The sequence below is a fragment of the Theropithecus gelada genome, chromosome X (genome assembly GCF_003255815.1).
Source record: "Theropithecus gelada isolate Dixy chromosome X, Tgel_1.0, whole genome shotgun sequence".
Taxonomy (NCBI): Eukaryota; Metazoa; Chordata; class Mammalia; order Primates; family Cercopithecidae; genus Theropithecus; species Theropithecus gelada.
This window is the reverse complement of record NC_037689.1, coordinates 117,505,925-117,526,744: the sequence shown is the minus strand read 5'-3', so window position 1 is coordinate 117,526,744 and position 20,820 is coordinate 117,505,925. Positions and strand designations below refer to the sequence as shown.

Below are 20,820 nucleotides of genomic sequence, written 5' to 3'. Positions count from 1 at the left end.
AAGTTAGAGAAACTTCAGGCAGGGATGGAAGGCAGAGAGCAAAGCATATATGGGCACGGGACTTATAATAAGGAACAGCAGGACAGCACAATGGCATTCTTGGATTGTCGGCTTTAGAAACGCTGTCAATTATATTCTACTGCTCCAGAGAATGAAAATTGCTTAAAATTGGCTTCTTAGGCAGAGTTTACAAACTAGCAGCTCCAGCCTGAGTCTGTTCTGCAGACCTGATTTAGATGGCCCCCATACTTTTCAATAAAACATATTTCAGTTAGTTACCAACATTTAAAGAACTGAAGGTTTCATATCAACATTTTAATTTGGGGCCAATCTTGAAAAACTGAAAAATCTGGCAGTCCTGGCCCAACATTGCCAGCCAGTAACACTAAGCTGGAGCTGAATACTGGCTGCCCCTTTGGAAGACACATATTCTTTCCCAGTTTGCCACAGTCCCTACTCTGCTTGCTTCTTTCTTTAATGTTACCTGTCTGGCCTTGTCAACATTTGAATTTACAACTCTGATTATTACAATTTTTCTATTATGCAAACTGTCAGACATATATAAAAGCAGAGAGAATGGTAAAGATGAACCCTATTTGTACCCATTACCCAGTTTCAACAATTATTCATAGACAACCTTGTTTCATGAATACCCTAACCAATTCTCAAACACACTTGGATCTCCCCTGGATTTCTGTGATGCACATCTAGACATCACATCATTTCACCAGTAAATATTTCAGTGTGTATCTCCAAAAAAACCAATGTATGACTCCTAACCAGGCTTCTTCTGTTGTGTCACATATGCCATGAGTTATACTGTAGTGAGAGGATATATTACAGAGTAATAGTAATAAATATTTCTGAGGTCTTACTCTGTGACTAGGTATTGTGCTAGGTATTTACATATATTGTCATTTATTCCTCTCAATTCTATGGCATAGACAATGCTTTTATTCCCATCTTATAGATAATCTTCACATAGATGTCCTTTCTAACATATATACACGTGTGTGTGTATATATACACACACACATATATGCAAATACACTGCATATTGTTTATATTTATATACAATATAACATATTGTATATACTTCATACTGATACTATTCACATATATATTTAATTGTATTAATATATAAACTAGAAAAGTAGTCTGGTTCTATTTTCTTTGGTCTTTTTTGAAATCATGTCAACTCTGATAATGGGAAATTTCCATAAGCTGAGGTTTACTTATCCCATTTTCTATTCACAAAAACTCAAAGTATGAACTTATTTCCCAAACCTGGAAAAGGCAACAAAATCACACAAACTTCAGAATATCTGGGGCAATGGTATCTGCGTCTTGAAGCAGGTTTTAGAATGGCTGCCCTGCCAAATAAGTTTTTTCAGGTATAGTGACCTGCACACTGGTTTCAGTCATGCTCATGCATCTTACAAGTTCCTTTCTGGAAGGAGAAAACCACAAATGTTCAGTATTTAGAGTTGTGGATGAAACAAAATTTATGTTGTTCATTTCAAGCTTGCTTTTAAATACTTATCCCCCAACACCTCTCCCCGAGTACACTATTTTGTAATATCCAGATTAAGGCTGTCTTTAGGAATGATTTTCCCCCATACTGAATGTAAGGGGGCACAAAAAAGTTCAGGATTCCAGAAAAATAACACTTTTTGCACTACTCTGAAAAATCAAAAATATGAGCAAATTATCAAATATTTAAATAAAAGCAGAATTTGCCCATCCACTTGTACAACCACGCCTTACTCTCCTCACCCTGATCATGGTTCTGGTTCCAATCAAATTCTACTTATACAAACCTAGTTATCAAGCCAAAGTCTCCCAAATTGATTCATTTAAATGTTGCTTGAAAATATTTACCTTGATGTCCAGGAGGCATTGCCTCCACCCTGAAGTCCAAGGGCAAACAGGCCCCAGCAGCCTTGAAACCCCTAGGTAGCCTTTGGCTCAGAAAGGTTTGGAAGGGGCCTGGGGAAAGAGAATAAGCCCTGAGCCCAGCCCCTGCTCCGTGAAAAGTGGGTGCCGCCTGAGCATGCCACTTACCTAACACGTCCGGGTATGGAACGAGTTGGAAAATGTTCTTCAGCTCCTGTAGTTGCACCAATGTGAAAGTGATGAGCCAGAGGAGCTGCTGAGTGTCCTCAGGCTTTCTGAGTTCGTGTGGCCACTGCCACTGTCGAGTTTCTCTTTGTCCGTGGGGCCAGGGCCTGCCGAACTACCGCGGCATTCTGCTGCTGCTGCTGGTGTGGCTGCTCCTTGTTTACATTTGGACGGTATTTTGCCCTTCTCGTTTTCGCCTGATACAGTCACTGAGATCACGGAAGGAATCGCATCTGGAAAGGCGGAAAGGCAAAGAGAAAGATCAGAACACTGGAGGCCTGGGTTTGCGGGCTGAAGGAGGTTAGGGGCCGCAAACTGAAAGCTGCACAAAGATAATCGGCTGTCGCAGGAAAAGGTAGTTTGCCCGAGTACACTGGAGCACCTGTCACCATCCAGGCACTAACCATTAAGTTCTTCCCGGTCCTCGATTCCCCGGGTGCGATATCGGTGCCATCTTGGCTTCTCCTGGGCTGAAGGTTCAGTCCCCGCTGTCGATGAAACGATGAAATGGCGCGCCTCCGCAGACTCTGAGCTGCGACCTGCGGTAATCCCCGGTAGGGACAAGAAGTGCAACGCCTCTTGAGAAAAGTCCAAGTACTCCAAAATTTTAGCAATGACTCCACCACCTCAGAGTGCAAGTGTAGACGGCAGCCCAGTGCTTAGTGCATCCAAGAATGTTAATGTTTACACTGCATGGGCTCTGGCCGCGACAGTGGCTCTGCTGTGCTCCACCTCGGGGCTTCTGGTTACAAGTACTCTACACAAGCTTAAGTGTTCCCTGTGTTGGGCTCCTGCTGTGGGCCTGGGCAAGTTTCCACCTTTTCCCTGCCTCCTCCTTCTTCCACATTTTTTCCCATTTTCTAGAAATAAAATCGTAATCTTGTGCTCAGAAATAAATAAAACTTTATTGTTAAATAAAAGAGGCAGGCCAAAATGAGGACTTTATGGTTCTCCCTTCAAGATGTGTTTTGCAGACGCTCCAGAAGATGTTAATATCCTGAGCATTGGAAATAGCTTCCAATAATAGGCCCTATGCTTGGTATCGTACTATGATATTGGTCTATCCTATTTTTCCCTTTGCAACTATCATTATCTTCAGCACCATTTTATGAAAGAAATTTTCATGGGCCGCTAAGGGTGTCTGTCATGGGGCTTAGGTACCTTACCTACTGTATCTAATGGATAAGTGCCCCTGCCTCATATTTCTGCAAGATGGCTAAGAAATCAGCTAAAAAAAAAAAAAAATGATTAAACAATTCACTTTCAAAAAGATGTCAAGGGATGGCAATCTCACAGCCGCTCTCTGACTTCAACCAAAATGTTGCCTCCTCCATCTGACTTTTGTTGGAGTCTGCACCCCTCTCCTTCTCTTGCCTAATCAGTTCATGATCAATTTTCAGCCTTGGATCAAATGCTGCATGAGAGACATGTAAGAGTTTTAATCATGGGGTGTAGTAGACTAGCTGGGACATCTGTGACAGCTCGATGTTCTTCCACATCTCAGATTTCCACAGTGTACCCCAGTGTTTTCTCACCTTCAGTCACTCATAGGCACCTTAGGTGAGTGTTGTTGCCCTATGTGGGCACCAGAAAAGCTAGTGTTTACTTAAATGTTTTATTTTAAATATAATTTAGTTTTTAATTTTTGATTCACTCTTGAAAACCTTAGTTACCCAATGGAACCCTCGTCCTAAGCAAAAATAGCCACAAATCACAGCCTGATGTAACAGATTTATGTGAGCAGCGACCCTAGAACCAGACTGGATATCTGAATCATGGCTTCACTCACCACCTGCTAGCTGGCTAATCTGGTGAGCAGTTTATTCTCATTTTGCCTTGGTTTAATAATTTTTTAAATGGAGATAACAGTCATCCCTAAATCATAGAGGTGTTTTGAGGATTAATTGAGGTGCTTAATTATACAATTTCACAAATGACCAGACCATGTAGCCTCACATTTCCTACTTGACTCACTTTCATATTTTTTTATTCACAAGGGAAAGAGAGAGAGTGATTGTTATCCTCCGGGAGCATGTAATGAAGATAGAGCATCTTCTTGTGAAAACAATACATGTACCACGTTTCTATGTACGTATATGTGCTTCCGTCAGTAAGCCTATGTTGGCTGCTGCATGTATGAGCCCTGGGCCAGGAAATGTGCCAGAAGACTGTGTCTTTCACTCAGCAGATCGATTTTCTTTCTTGGCCTAATATATTTTATTCTTAGATACCAGATAATGTAATAAACATTACCATGTATTAAGTACCTACTCTGGACCCAACCCAAGAACAAGCCTTATGAAAGTGATATAAGCAGGGGCACGATGGTGTAATTCACATTTTCATCATCAGATCACTCTGGCTGCTGGGTGGAGAATGTTTATAGGAGAAAAAAGGTGAAAGCAGGGAGACAGGACATTAAAGCATTATCCCAGGTTTAAGAAGACAGTGATTATCTTAGGCATGTCAGAGAAAAAAATTAAAGGTTTGGGAATGGGTTTCTGAGGTGGGGTCAACAGGATTTGCTGATAAATTGACTATTTGGAGTTGAAGAAAAAGAATAAAACAGTCTATATGTAACCAAGTACCTCTTTTTTAAAGACTCAAATGAATTATTTTTTCCTTTTTCCTTTCCTCACACCTCCTACTTAGCTCTTTGGGAATGCCATTATAACCTTTACCTTCTCTCCACCAGACACTCCCTACACAGCAAGCTTATCTAACTAAGTGTTTACTTAGAAGTTACAGAGACTGAACCTTAAAGCAAACCAGGAACCTCCAGAACTCTCTCCTACCAGGAGGCAAATTGAGATTGCCTCAATTTACAACCTAGCTCTGCCCATGACGGTGCCAGCCAGACCACCTGATAGATAAGACATCCGAAGCAAGTCACACAGACTCCGCACTCCATCGCCCTCTCCCCTGCATGTCGTTCATGCCAAACCCCCCTTTCAAAGCTCCTGCCTTCTGCCCCAAAGGCTGTAGTGGCTTCTAAGGCAGCCTGTACTAATTCCCCTCAGCTAGCTCTGGAATAAAGCCACTTTCTTTTACCAGACGTCATTCTTGTTCATTGGACTTTGCAAGTGGCGAGCAGTCAGAGCTGTGTTCAGTTACACGTATGCTTTGCCTCATTGAACTCTCATGAAAACCCGATGATCGAGACACTGTTGTTATCTCCATTTTATACGTGAAGAAGCTAAGAACCAGATAGATTCATCCAGTGTCCCAAGACACACAGTGAGTCATGCTTCGGATCTGTGCTCCTAGCTGATGCCTCCCATTACTGGTAGTCCTTTCCTGCTCCCTACAATGTACATTTCTTCATTTCTTTTTCAATTTTCTTATTATCTATTTTTCTTCTTCTTCCTCTCTTTTTTTCACTAGGGATAGAATGCAAGGATCTCACTTAGCCCAGTGGATGGCAGTCAATTAATGGGGCGAGTGGCTTAGTCCTGCCATACTGGTTCCCTGCATGCTGCCAAGTGCAAGGGCCTTTCCATGCTCAGAATCACCATGAAGACCAGAGCTCTCTCTCTTGGTAGGCTACAGACTCAACGGGTCTGAATCTTTATATATGCTGCCAAAAAACCCTCAAATAACCAATATTTGTAAATAGATACAGAAAGTTTTTAAAAGAACATTTAAAAATAATAAAAATTTTAAAAATATTTTTAAAAAACAAAATAAAGTATATACCATCACTTAACAGCACACACACAATCTCTAGAAAAATTAAGGATTCATGAGTTGTCCACTCTCAGAAAACGTCTCCATGCCCTTCCTCGTGACAGACTCTCTAGCATTTTTTTCTTTCATTTTCATTTTATTTCTTATTTTATTATTTATTTTAGAGAAAAGGGGCCTCTATCTGTTGCCCAGGCTGGAGTGCCACCACATGATTCTAGCTTACCGCAGCCTCAAACTCCTGGGTTCAAGTGATCCAACCATCTCAGCCTCCTGAATAGCTGGGACTAGTGTAGGAGCCACTGCACCAGGCTCTTCAGGGTTTTTCTTCGTGATTGGGCTTATTGGGCTGGGGTGGCCAAAACACAGGGGCAGTAGTAGGGAGGCTGTGTAGTTATGAGGCTCTGCGGAGCAGAAGTGGCTCCACATCCACTAAGCTGCACATCCATAGATCCCAAATCTCCATCCCAAGAGTGGAGATTTTTGGCAGGTATGCCCTTACTAGGATTCTTCCTATACCATCCCTGATTTTTATGTATTTATTTATTTAGTTATTGCTTGTCCTAATAGCACTCCATTTTGCCATGAGTACAGGTTTCTCTTGCACAGCCAAAGATATTCAGTCTCAGGCTAACAGATTCAGCCTCGTGTTTATTCTGTGTTGACTTTCTCAAAGGGTGCATCGGATTTCTTACAGAGCACATCTTACCACCCAGAATGCTCTGCATGCCTATCTCCCAGATCCCAATCCCAGCACTGAAGAGAGCATGGCAGCTCTGCTTTCAGTGCCTTTGCTGGAACTCTGAACAAGCAGCCCCCTAGCCAATCGTTTCAGCTTAATTACTAGCCCGTGCCCCGTGTAGGCTGCCAAATATGGAGGGTCAGGCCATGAGATATTCTCCAAACTTGCTCAAGCAGTCCTATGATCACTGTGAGATCTCACCCCTCCCTTGAGCCCCCAAATCAGCTTTCCTCGGGGTAATAACTAGGCCCGAGTAGGGTGTAGTCAGCTAAGCTGCAAGCTGGGGCCCCATGTTGCATACATATATGCCTCCTGTTGGCCCTTCTCCACACTGCCCCTATGTTTTGGCCACCCCATTCCACCCTCAACCGCCACCCCCACCCACAACCCATACCACACTCCTCACCCCACCCACAACCCCTACCCCCACCACGCACCCCCCACTCACAGCCCCCACCCTCCACCCACACCCCCACCACGTACCCCCACCCGCAACCCCCACCCCCAACCCACAACCCCCACCCTCACTGTGCACCCCCCACCCTCCACCCATACCCCATCCCCACCTGCAACCCCCACCCTCATTGTGCACCCCCACCCAGCTTCCCACCCCCAACCACACCCCACCCCCACTTGCAACCCCCACCCTCACCGTGCACACCCCCACCCCCCACTTGCACCCCCTCTCCCCCACCCACACCCCACCCCCACACTCACACCTCCCACTACCACCTGCAACCCCCCACTCCTCACCCCCACCCGCACCCCCACCTTCCCATCCCCCCACTCCTCTCCATTCCCTCTCTTGCTTGTGCGCATAAGCAAGTCCCCCTGATTGCAACTGTAACCAATACCAAGCATGAGAACAGGAACTAGCTCCACCCTCTGACCCCCCGCTCCAGCTGCAGACGCCACGGGGTTTGTGTAAGGGGCGCAGCACTCCAGCCATGGCACGTTCGCTCGTCCATGACACCAAGTTCTACTGCCTGAATGTATACCAGGTAAAAATAAGCTCCACACCTGAGCTGGGGGCAGCATCAAGGGTAGAAGGCCATGTTGGCCAAGGAGCTCCAGGCCTCATGGGTAATATGAACCCTGAGGGCGGCGTGAACCACGAGAATTACATGAACCGCTATGGCGGCATGATCCACGAGGGCGGCGGTGGAAACCAAGAGCCTAGGCAGCTGCAGCAGCCCCTGGAGGAGCCGGCCCAGGCGGCCATGGAGGATCCGCAGCCCGAGAACATGCAGCCACGAATTCGGCGCAAGAAGTTCACGCCGTTGCAGGTGCAGGAGCTGGAAAGTGTTTTCCAACGCACTCAATACCCTGATGTACCCACAAGGTAAGTGTCCTGCTCCAGGAGCCGCGAGATCCAAGTTCGTTTCGAGGCATCTTTTTCTCTCCCTTGCCCCACCCAGTCATAAGGAAAAAGCCACTGGGGGTCCTTGCCTGCCTTTGTGCTGGTGTGGAGGGGGATATTCACCTCCTGGGCATCAAGGTAAATATTTTATTGCAAGGTTTATGTGAATGAAACCTGGAAACTAGTTCGTGCCTCCCTTTTTTAAAGATGTGGTAAAATACACAGACGTGAAATTTACCGTCTAAACCACTTTTTAAGTATAGAGTTCAATTGTGTTAAGTATGTTCACACTGTTGTGCAATAGAGCTCTAGAATTCTTCTCATGTTGCCAAGCTAAATCTCTATACCAGTTAAGCAACTCCCCTTTTCCGCCTTTCCCCAACCCCTGGCAACCACCATTCTACTGTTTTATTTTATGTCTCTATTATTTTGACTACTCTAGGTACCTCATGTAAGTAGAATCATACAGTATTTGCATTTTTGTCACTGACTTATTTCACTTAGCATAAGGTCTTCAAGGTTCATCCATATTGCAGCATATATTACAATTTCTTTCCTTTTTAAGGCTAAATAATATTCAATTTTATAGATATAGGTGCATACACACCAACAGTACATGGGGGTTCCAGTTTCTCCACATCCTCACCAACACTTGTTATTTTCTGGGGTTTTTTACATAGCCATCCTAATGGGTGTGAGGTGATACTTCATTATAGTTTCGATTTGCATTTCCCTAATGATTGGTGATGTTGTGCATCCTTTCATGTGCTTAGTGGCCATTTGTATACCTTCTTTGAAGAAATGTCTCTTTGAGTCCTCTACCCATTTTAAAATCTGAGTGGCTTTTTCTTTTTTTCTTTCTTTCTTTTCTTTTTTTTCTTTTTTTGGTTATTGGGTTATAGGAGCTCTTTATATATTCTGGATATTAACCCCTTATCAGATGTGATTTGCAAATATTTCCTTCCATTCTATGAGTTGTGTTTTTACTCGGTTCATTGTACCTTTTGATATACAGAAGTTTTAAATTTGATATAGTCCAGTTTATCTATTTTTTCTTTTATTACCCGTGATGATGGCCTGTTTTTGTTTTTGTTGTTGTTGTTGTTGTTGTTGTTGTTGTTTTTGAGTGGGGGATCTGTCACCCAAGCTGAACTCCTGGCCTCAAGCAATCCTCCCACCTCAGCCTCCTAAGTTGCTGGGATTACAGGAGTGAGCCACCATACCCAACTCTGGTCTGTTTTTATAAATAAAATTTTGTTGAAATTGGGGTAAGGAGAATGAGGTACTGTCATGTAACTACAGTGCTAGATCCTTCCTTTATTTAAAATTTTGATAATTTGTTCATCATAGTTTTTTTGTTGTTGTTGTTTGGTTGGTTTTTTTTTCTGTTTTTTTGTTTTGTTTTGTTTTGAGACAGAGTCTCTCTCTGTGGCCCAGGTTGGAGTGCAGCAGTGCCATTTCAGCTCTCTGCAGCCTTCGCTTCCTGGGTTGAAGCCATCCTCCCGTGTCAGCCTTCTGAGTAGCTGGGACTGCAGGCACAGGCCACCACACCTGGCTAATTTTTGTATTTTTTTTGTGTAGAAATAAAGCTTCACCATGTTGCCCAGGCTGGTCTCAAACTTCTGGGCCCAAGCAGTCTGCCCACCTCGGCCTCCCAAACTGCTGGGATTACAGGCCTGAGCCACCGCGCCTGGCCCTCATCACAAATTTTTGCATTAATTGTTATTTGTTAAAATAGTGCATTAGGGCCAGGCACGGTGGCTCAGGCCTGTAATCCCAGCACTTTTGGGAGGCCGAGGTGGGAAGATTGCTTGAATCCAGGAGTTCAAGAACAGCCTGGGCAACATGGTGAAACCCTGTCTCTAAATAAAACTTTAAAAATTAGCCGGGTGGGTGTGGTGATGCGTGCCTGTACTCCCAGATACTTGGAAGACTGAGGCAGGAGGATCGTTCGAGCCTAGGACATGGAGGCTGTAGTGAACAGTGATCCTGCCACTGCACTCCAGCCTAGACGACAGTGAGACCCTGTCTCAAATAATAATAATAATAATGCATTAAAATTATTCATCTTGGCGGGGTGCCGTGGTTCATGCCCCAAATCCCAGCACTTTGGGAGGCTGAGACAGGTGGATCACCTGAGGTCACGAGTTCGAGACCAGCCTGGTCAACATGACAAAACCCCATCTCTACTAAAAATACAAAAATCAACTGGGCGTGGTGGTATGTGCCTGTAATCGCAGCTACTCGAGAGGCCGAGGCACGAGAATCGCTTGAACCCTGGAGGCGGAGGTTGCAGTGAGCTGAAATCACGCCACAGAACTCCAGCCTAGGAGACAGAGTGAGACCTTGTCTCAATTTAAAAAAGAACAAAAAAAAATTTCTCTTGATTACTGAGTTGTTAACATCACCTTAAATTTTGTGATGAGGGTAAACCATTTCTAAAGCAACCGTGGACCTGGGAATTAGAGAAAAGTATATGCTTGGGGGAGGTGTGAGGGGAGATTATAAATTGTAAAACAAGCATGAAGTATATAGTACATACTATATATTTCGTTCCATCCACAACCTTGAATACTAACCATGTGTGATTTTCTCTCCACAGAAGGGAACTTGCCGAAAACTTAGGTGTGACTGAAGACAAAGTGCGGGTCAGTACACTTGAAAAAGCAATTTGAGAGGGCAGCCATTCTAAAACCTGCTTCAGGGCATTGAAGGCTTTGTCCTGAACATTCTAAAGTTGTTGTTTTTATTATTGTCTTTTTTATGTTGGCAAATAAGTTTTGAAGTTTGGGTTCTTTGTCGGTAGAAAAGGGAGTAAGCTCCAGCTTATGGTTCTTTCCTCTTTCCTATTCCCATTAGGGAACATGATTTGACTAAAGGAAAAACAAAACAAAAAACTGCTTCTCCTAATCTGTGTACAAAATTAAACAAATACATACATAAGAAACACATATATGTGTTTTATATATACATATATATAATACATATATACATATATGTATGTATCCAATAAATAAAATTCGACTCCTTCTAACACTGGTATCTTTTAGGAGCAATTTCTGTGTAGAGTCATGGTGGGGCTCAGTCTTACCTTAGAAGTATTCAAGTTAATGCAGGGAGGAGCAGGGTTATAAGAGGGTTCGAGTGTACTAAATTATTTAAAGCCAGGCATAAACACTTAGCTAAATGAGTGAATTTATAAATATTGGGATGAGGGACTAATTCACCCATAGAACGCGTTACATGACTAAATAATGTATATTTAGTTAAGCTGAGACTGATGGGAAGATAGCTTAAATGTCCAAGCCCCTAGTCCTCCTTCTTTTGTTTTTAAGTTATTGGTAAAGCAGTATAGACAGTGGCAGTGCTAAGTTTTAATTTTCTAAAATACTTTGATGTGTCAACCTGAAAATATTGCTAAAATAGTCACATTATTTTGGAATTGAGGAAGGTTTGTAAGGTTTCTATGCTTTGGAAAATTGTCTAAAGAATGAAACAAAATGAGTAATTGAGTAATATTGAACTCATTTCAATTGACCAAGAAGGGTGAAAAGGTTAGAGAAAAATATGGGCAAAATAGGCTTTGCACATACCATACAAATTCAACATTATCAAACTACTAAATGTGTAAGTGACTATTCTCTTGAGGAATTTCTATCCATCCAAGGATTTATATTTCTTTTTGGTGGTACTTTTTTGAAGGCGTCGGTTTTCTGGAATTTGTTTGGAGAGGTGGCCCTCATTTTAGAGTAGATTCACACCCATGTTAATTTCAAATACTTTTCATTCCTTTAAGCAGTGTTAACTAATTTGTAGGTCATAGGATTCAAATGATGACCACTTAAGACTAAAGAAAACCATACATAGTATCAAAGTGATCTTTTCAAAAAAAAGAAAAGAAAACAAAAATCAGGATGACCTTATTATTAGCTTTTATGCAGAGTTCATGTGTGAGTGTAGTGAGGGAAATGCACTGATCTGTGGTGGGTTGTTCAAAAAAGCAGCCTAACAAAGCAAGTCACTGAGTGCTGACATCCTAATGGCAAAGGGTGGGCTCACAGTCACACCTGGTTCGGGTTGGAGAAGTTGAAAAGAGGTTGGGACCGCTGTTCTTGGGCTGGTAAGGCAAACTCAGAGGAAAAGAAAAACAAGGTTTTGGTGAGTTGTTTTTCCCCTCCCTGGGTTTACATAATGTTCTCTCCATAGTTCTCTGAAAAGAATATGAGCCACAAGATGCAAATAAGGGAAGAGACAGAATGTTCTCAAGTATCTCCAAACTATACAGCATAAATTTCCCCCAAGAAAGTAATACATAGTGTCCCCATAGCTTTTGCGGATATAATGCAACTGGTTTATGAAACCAGTATTGGGAATGTAGACCTAATATCAGAACATACCAGTTAACCCACTGTACACTTGGGTTATGTTTATAGATTTGACCAGTGGTACACTTGAAACCTCCCAAAATGAGCTCTTTTAGACTTTTAGAGACTGGCCTCATGCAGCAGAAAGACTGCAAATCCTTAAATGGGAAAGTGAAAAAGACATGTCAGGCAGAGAAAGAAGGCCCTTTGTGCCACTCACAATTTGCAGTTTGAAGGCTGGGCACGGTGGCTCAAGCCTGTAATCCCAGCACTTTGGGAGGCCGAGACGGGCGGATCACGAGGTCAGGAGATCGAGACCATCCTGGCTAACACGGTAAAACCCCGTCTCTACTAAAAAAAATACAAAAAACTAGCCGGGCGAGGTGGCGGGTGCCTGTAGTCCCAGCTACTTGGGAGGCTGAGGCAGGAGAATGGCCTAAACCCAGGAGGCGGAGCTTGCAGTGAGCTGAGATCCGGCCACTGCACTCCAGCCTGGGCAACAGAGAGAGACTCCGTCTCAAAAAAAACAACAACAACAACAACAAAAACAACAACAACAAAAACAACTTGCAGTTTGAGAACTTTTGAAAGTAATAAATACAATATAAACTCCATTAACGAGGATGCTGAGAGGATAGTGACATGTAACTGACAGGTTCTCTTTGTTTGCTTTTTAATTGTTGGCAGATATTTAGGGAGGAGCCATATTTGTGACTCTTCCCCCACATTGATGTTAACCATCTTCCTAAAATGCTGGTTCCACCTTTTTGCCTTAGGATTAGGGGTGGGATTCAGATCTCCTGGTTGAGTAGCAGGGCCTAGGGTGCCCTGCCACACTGGGCTACAGCACCTCCAGTCCAGGATCCTGGAGCTGTAGCTAAAACAGAGTGAGCTGACCTTGTCCTGAGCCCAGGAAGGTTTGGAGGGTGCAGCAGGTTGGAGAACGAAGATTTGGCATTGGTGACAATGGTATGCCTCTTTCCCCTAAACTGTTGGGCGGGTAAAGATTTTTGAGCGTTTCAGTTAATTTGGGTCGAGTTGGTTTCAACTTTCCTTAATGCTACAGGCTAAAATTATCAAGACAGTGTCCAGGCCTCTCTTGCCAGAGGACAAATGATCCCTTAGACATCCATGAAGGAAACCTGTCTAAAATTCCAGTGTGCTCTTTCCTATTATTTACTACATACCAAGATGGATTTTTTAAACAGTCCCCTGAAAACGATTTGAAATTAGGCCCACTTTTTACCATGCCGAACTTCTCCCACGAACAAGGTGAAACTCCTAGTGAGGAGGGAGCAGGCGGCAGCTGGATAGCTGATGGTCACTTGTCAGATGCACACCTTTTGTTACCCTGTTGCCAGGCATTGAATTAACAGCAAGGACCTGGAACAACTCATAAGCCAGAACTGCATCCAATACCTGGAAGTAACCATTAAAGAGTATTAAAACTGGGGCTGGGCGCAGTGGCTCACGCTTGTAATCCCAACACTTTGGGAGACCAAGGTGGGAAGATGGCTTGAGGCCAGGAGCTCAAGACCAGCCTGGGCAACATAGCGAGACCCTATCTCTACAGAAAAATTAAAACAGCTGGGCATAGTGTCATGTACCTCTAGTACCAGCTACTTGGGAGGATGAGGTGGGAGGATCTCTTGAGCCCAGGGGTTCAATGTCACAGTGAGCTATGATTGCACCACTGGACCCCAGCCCAGGCAAAACAGCAAGACCTTGTCTCAATAAATAAATAAATAAATAAATAAATAAATAAATAAATAAATAATAAAATGGAGAAGAGAGATACAAAGTAATAAGCTTATTCCAGGACTTGGCACAAAGCTGGTGCTCACTAAGGGTGAGCTGAAGGGCCAGGGGCTGTGTTGTTAACTTTCCTAAGGTATTTTAGCAATGAGGAAATAGCTTCTGATGCAGTCTAAAATCACAATAGCATATAAAGCTGCATACTGTGTTTTTCTATTATGACATTAACTGTTCAATATACTGAACCAATCCCCTTTTCCCTCTGATTGTAGGTTTGGTTTAAGAATAAAAGGGCCAGATGTAAGCGATATCAGAGGGAATTAATGCTCGCCAATGAACTACTTGCTGACCCAGACAACTGTGTCTACATCATCTTGGACGAGCCCTAGAATGCCATCCTTCTTCAGGAGCTAGTTTGGAGATGGGTTTTTCTGGTGCCACTGACACCTGGGCTGCCCATGCCACTCAGGCTACCCTTATCTCCTCTGAACTTATGTTATCAATAAAGAGGCAAATTCGCAATATATTTGTTTTTGTGTGCCAGTTGTGGTTAGTATGGTATAGGTGCAAATTGTTTTTAAAAAGCCATTTAAGGCTGGGCACAGTGGCTCACTCCTGTAATCCTAAGACTTTGGGAGGCTGAGGCGGGTGAATCACGAGGTCAGGAGTTCAAGACCAGCCTGGCCAACATGGTGAAACCCCATCTCTATCAAAAATACAAAAAAAAAAATAGCTGGGGGTGGTGGCAGGCACCTGTAATCCCAGCTACGCGGGAGGCTTGAACCTAGGAGGCAGAGGTTGCAGTGAGCCAAGATCGCACCACTGCACTTCAGCCTGGGCAACAGAGCGAGATTCCACATAAAAAAAAAAAAAAAAAAAAAAAAAAAAAGGCCATTTAAACAAAATGACAAGGAGGTCTCCTTTCATGAAATGACATCCCTGAGTTGCCATCAACAATAGGCCCTGCACATCACAGAAGTGTCATTGTGAGTTTGCACTGACCCATACATCCTTCTCCACTCCCCCTCCCTACCTCTGCCATTATGCCATCCTCCTTACCACCTTGCCCCTTTAGGGAACACAAATATGTGCAAGAAGGGGTGAAGCAGATTCCTGGTGAGACAACAGTGTATTCCCACATAAAGCTGAGTTCCATTTATGCTGACTAGTTCCGTCCAAATTCTGAACTCTAAAGAGAAACTTCCTAGGTGGCTACTCATAGGATTTATGGGAAGGTAGCAGCTGAATATTGATCCACTATGCCCCAAATTCTGTCCTCCCTTCTTGTGGGGGACACAGGGGAATAGGAGCCATTCTGCCCCAAAGATCCTGCTGCTTCAAAAGAAACACAAGCAAAAAATTCATTAAGCCCAAAAAGAGGCTCTTCTGCCTTTTCTCCCCTACCCCCAGCCTAGGAAGCATATTGTTACACCTTCCCTAGCTCAAAAGCAGATGAACAATCCTTCAAGTTTATTTTGTCATCATCAGCATCTTCAAGATAATCCCACTTCCTGCTGATTACAAGGTGAAAGGGGACCTTTTCATTTAGTGCTGCTCAAACAAGAGTAAGAAGATGGTACCCTGAGCAATGTTCCAGAATAACCACTCAGTGGAACGAAGCAGTCAGACCTCTGCTTCGTTCATGCTATTGTAAATCAGAAATAAAATTCGAAGCCCCCCAACTATCTGAATGGATCTCTCCTCTCAGCCAAGGGCATTCCAAAGTTAACCTGAAAAACTTGTTCAGGTCATGATGGGATGTAGGGGTCAGACATGCCTTATTATTCCCTGCTCCCTTTTGGAATTCATGTACAGCTGACCAGTATTAACATTAGAACAGAACTTAAGACTAACAGATCTGTAGCAATAAGACACCAATTTCCAGCCTAACTCTAGTATAGCATCACATGACAGATGGCAGGCCCTGAAAGAAATCAAAAGTATTTTACCCTATGTGTTTCTTTGCTGTATTTTGAAATAGTCCTGCAAAGCTGTCTCTTGTGGGGGAAAATGTACATTCTCAAGAGAATCCCCTTTCTTGTGCAGGCCTTTTTCTTGATCCAGGAGAGAATCAACTCAAGTAAGAAACATTTACAATCTATTCTCTCTGAAGCCGGCTACCTGGGGGCGTCCTCTGCATAATGGGAACCTTGGTCTCCACAACCCCTTATCTTAATGCAGACATTCTCTTGTATTGATTCTTGGTCTTTAGACAATAATGTAACTCAACCAATTGCCAATCAGAAAATTTTTGAATCTACATATGACCTAGAAGCTCCCACTTTGAGTTAACCCACCTTTCTGGACAGAACCAATGTTGTACATCTTACATATATTGATTGATGTCTTATGTCTCCTTAAAATGTATAAAACCAAGCTGTAGCCCAACCACCTGGGGTACACATTCTCAGGATCTCTTGAGAGTTTTCATGGGTCATCGGTCACTCATATTCGACTCAGAATAAATCTTTTCAAATATTTTAAAGAGTTTTACTCTTTTCATCAACATGATCTTCTTTGTACAAAACTTCCAGGATAGAAAGAAAACAAAAGCAAAAATAAATTAGGAAGATGAAGAGGCCCAGCCCATTTTTTGAGACAGAGTCTTGCTCTTTCGCACAGGCTGGAGTGCAGTGGCACGGTCTCAGCTCACTGCAAGCTCCGCCTCCTGGGTTCATACCATTCTTCTGCCTCAACCTCCCAAGTAGCTGGGACTACAGGCACCCGCCACTACACCTGGCTAATTTTTTCTTATATTTTTAGTAGAGATGGGGTTTCAGACCTGTGTTAGCCAGGATGGTCTCGATCTCCTGACCTCGTGATCCACCCTCCTTGGCCTCCCAAAGTGCTGGGATTACAGGCGTGAGCCACCGTGCCCGGCCCCCATTTTTAAAGCATAAAGTTCTTCTCAGTTTAACCTTTGTTTTTGAGTAACCTTTAGCAATATGAGTCTCCTTCAACGGAGTTTTATGTTAAAAGTGATTGTGAACCCCACAGTCATAAAGTGATTGCAATGACTACAGATAAGGTACCAGTTACCCCACAATTTCCTCTCATGGGTCTTAATCAAAGACCAGTTTAATAGTGCTCATATGTTCCCAGTGTAAAGGAAGGCTCTTGTTTCCTTGGAAAAGCATGCCATGGTGCCTGCTAATTTTAATTCCTTACTTCTTCCTTTTTTCCACCTATGATTGTCAAATGTCAGCAAAGTAGTATGCATAATATGTGGCTTCCACAGAGATAAGGTTGTTATTGCTACACAGAAGCCCCAGGCCCTGTTGGGAGTGTGGAAAATCCAAGAAGAATGTACCTCACCACTCTCACAGGATGATTTTCAAACCAGGTTTGTTACATGGGTGAACTTGTGTCATGGGGGTTTGTTGTACAGATTATTTCATCACCCAGGTATTAAGCCTAGTACCCATTAGTTATTTTTCATTATCCTCTCCCTCCTCCTACCCTTCAGTAGGCCCTGGTGAGTGTTATTCCCCTCCATGTGTCCATGTGTTCTCATCATTTAGCTCCCATTTATAAGTGAGAACATGCAGTATTTAGTTTTCTGTTCCTGCATTAGTTTGCTCAGGATAATGTTCCTTCTTATGGCTGCATAGTATTCCATGGTGTATATGTACCACATTTTCTTTATCCAGACTATCATTGACGGGCATTTGGGTTGATTCCATGTCTTTGCTATTATGAATAGTGCTGCAATGAAATACATGTGCATGTATCTTTATGATAAAATGATTTATATTCCTCTGGGTATATACCCAGTAATGGAATTGCTGGGTCAAATGTTATTTCTGGTTCTAGGTCTTAGAGGAATCACCACATTGTCTTTCACAATAGTTAAACTAATTTACATTCCCACCAACAGTGGAAAAGCGTTCCTATTTCTCTGCAGCCTTGACAGCATCTGTTGTTTCTTGATTTTTTTAATAATTGTTCTTCTGACCAGTGTGAGATGGCGTCTCAGTGTGATTTTGATTTGTATTTGTCTAATGATCAGTGATGTTGAGCTTTTAAAAATATGTTTGTTGGCTGCATAAATGTCTTCTTTTGAGAAACGTCTGTTCATTTCATTTGCCCACTTTTTTATTATACTTTAAGTTCTGGGATACATGTGCAGAACGTGGTTTGTTACATAGGAACACACGTGCCATGGTGGTGTACTGCACCCATCAACCCATCATCTACATTAGGTATTTCTCCTAATGCTATCCCTCCCCTAGCCCTCCACCCCCAACAGGCCCTGGTGGGTGATGTTCCCCTCCCTGTGTCCGTGTGTTTTCAATGTTCAACTCCCATTTATAAGTGAGAACATGCAGTGTGTGGTTTTCTGTTCCTGTGTTAGTTTTCTGAGAATGATGGTTTCCAGCTTCATCCATGTCCCTGCAAAGGACATGAACTCATTTTTTATGGCTGCACAGTATTCCATAGTGTATATGTGCCACATTTTCTTTATCCAGTCTATCATTGATGGGTATTTGGGTTGATTCCAAGTCTTTGCTATTGTGAATAGTGCTGAAATAAACACTGTGCATGTGTCTTTATAGTAGAATGATTTATAATTCTTTGGGTATATACTCAGTATTGGGATTGCTAGGTCAAATGGTATTTCTGGTTCTAAATCCTTGAGGAATCGCCACACTGTCTTCCACAATGGTTGAACTAATATACACTCCCACGAACAGTGTAAAAACGTTCCTATTTCTCCACATCCTCTCCAGCACCTGTTGTTTCCTGACTTTTTAATGATTGCCATTCTGACTGGCATGAGTTGGTATCTCATGGTGGCTTTGATTTGCATTTCTCTAATGGTCAGTGACGATGAGCTTTTTTTCATATGTTTGTTGGCTGTATAAATGTCTTCTTTTGAGAAATGTCTGTTCATATCCTTCAACCACTTTTTGATGGGGTTGTTTTTTTCTTCTAAATTTATTTAAGTTCCTTGTAGATTCTGGATATTAGCCCTTTGTCAGATGAGTAGATTGCAAAAATTTTCTCCCATTCTGTAGGTTGCCTGTTCACTCCGATGATAGTTTCTTTTGCTGTGCAGAAGTTCTTTAGTTTAATTAGATCCCATTTGTCAATTGTGGCTTTCGTTGCCATTGCTTTTGGTGTTTTAGACATGAAGTCTTTGCCCATGCCTATGTCTTGAATGGTATTTCCTAGGTTTTCTTCTAGGGTTTTTATGGTTTTCGGTCTTACATTTAAGTCTTTAATCTATCTTGAGTTAATTTTTGTATAAAGTGGAAGGAAGCGGTTTCAGTTTTTTGCATATGGCTAGCCAGTTTTCCCAACAAAATACCTAGGAATACAACTAACAAGGGATGTGAAGGACCTCTTCAAGGAGAACTACAAACCACTGCTCAAGGAAATAAGGGGAGAAGACACAAACAAATGGAAAAAACATTCCATGCTCATGGATAGGAAGAATCAATATTGTGAAAATGGCCATACTGCCCAAAGTAAAGAGAAAAAGAGTGTAGTGTTCTAGAGGGAGATTAAAAACAGATGCCAAATCAAACATAAAATTATAAAAATCTATCATAGGATTGTATAAGGGGACCACTTTTACTGATATAGGTAGTTTTAAATTTAGTCTCTTACTATTTAACTGGATCTCTGAGGTCTAGGCAGAGCCCACACTGAATTCTGAATCTCCAAAAGAGAATTTTCTTTAGCCTAGAACATGTGATGCTTTGACAATGCACTTTTTTAATGAAGACATTTCTCTAAGTGTCTAAACTATACTCTTTCTTATTTTAAACACCCAAGAATAGCCACTGTTGTAATAACTACTTTAGTCAAAACAAAACAGGTAACAATACGAAAGCAAGCTATTTAAGATCTGAGAGGAACTTGTCTATTTATACTCTTAAGGTTCCATAAGGAAAAACAGAGGTTTCTCCCGAAAATGGAGTCTGATACCTTGTCTGTTTTCTTTAAGAAATCTCAGGCTGTTAAAAATCATTTTAGGTCCCTCATGCAGCAGAGGGGGCCAAAAGGAAGGAGAGACAGGAAGAAAAATGGAGAAAACAGAATTCAGTCAACTGAGAAAAACAAAACTTTTTCTCCAAAAATCAAACGAAGTTCTAGGAAAGAAAAAAGCATAAAGGCCTTTTAAGTGGACACACACACATACACACACACACACACATACACACACATACACACCCCCCCCAAAATCTTCAATATTAGCTTTTTAATTAAGCAGATTTATAGCCATTGAGCTCTTTTAAAAAAAAATCCTTTTAGGCCGGGTGTGGTCCCTTACACCTGTAATCCCAGCACTCTGGGAAGCCGAGGTGGGTGGGTCACTTGAGGTCAGGAGTTTGAGAACAGCCTGGCCAACATAGTGAAACCCTGTCTCTACTAAAAATACAAAAATTAGCCTGGTGTGGTGGCATATGCCTGTAATCCCAGCTATTCGGGAGGCTAAGGCAGGAGAATTGCATGAACCCAGCAGGCAGGTTGCAGTGAGCTGAGAATGTGCCACTGTACTCCAGCCTGGGCAACAGAGCAAGACTCCGTCTCAAAAAAAAAAAAAAATCCTTTTAAATCTCATTGCCATATTTTAGCTGAGACAAATTGCTCATACTTCAACAGTAACATAAATATGAACCCTGAAAGGACTTGATTTAGGAACCAAACCCAGGGTGTTGTGGTGGGAAAAAAAGGGCAGAACCTTAGCTACCGAACTGCACCATGGGACAACAGCTGTTGCTCTTTCAGTTTGGCTTGGCTAGCCAAAAGTGGCCTCGTTATGTAAATAAAATCCCTCAGGTAGT

General features: G+C 42.5%; 1 protein-coding gene and 1 long non-coding RNA gene across 2 annotated transcripts; both read left to right on the top strand.

Annotated features, from left to right (window-relative positions):
- The first annotated feature begins 3,519 nt into the window (after positions 1–3,519).
- LOC112615035 lies at positions 3,520–5,573 on the top strand. Its single transcript, XR_003117261.1, has 3 exons — positions 3,520–3,687; positions 5,315–5,358; positions 5,506–5,573. It is a non-coding gene; the product is annotated as an uncharacterized LOC112615035 (long non-coding RNA).
- Positions 5,574–7,423: 1,850 nt separating this feature from the next.
- Positions 7,424–14,544, top strand: RHOXF1 (Rhox homeobox family member 1). The gene is made up of 3 exons (XM_025373296.1): positions 7,424–7,889; positions 10,510–10,555; positions 14,299–14,544. Exons 1-3 carry the CDS (start codon positions 7,495–7,497, stop codon positions 14,413–14,415), a joined length of 558 nt encoding a protein of 185 aa, XP_025229081.1. The 5' UTR covers positions 7,424–7,494; the 3' UTR covers positions 14,416–14,544.
- The last annotated feature ends 6,276 nt before the right edge of the window (positions 14,545–20,820 follow it).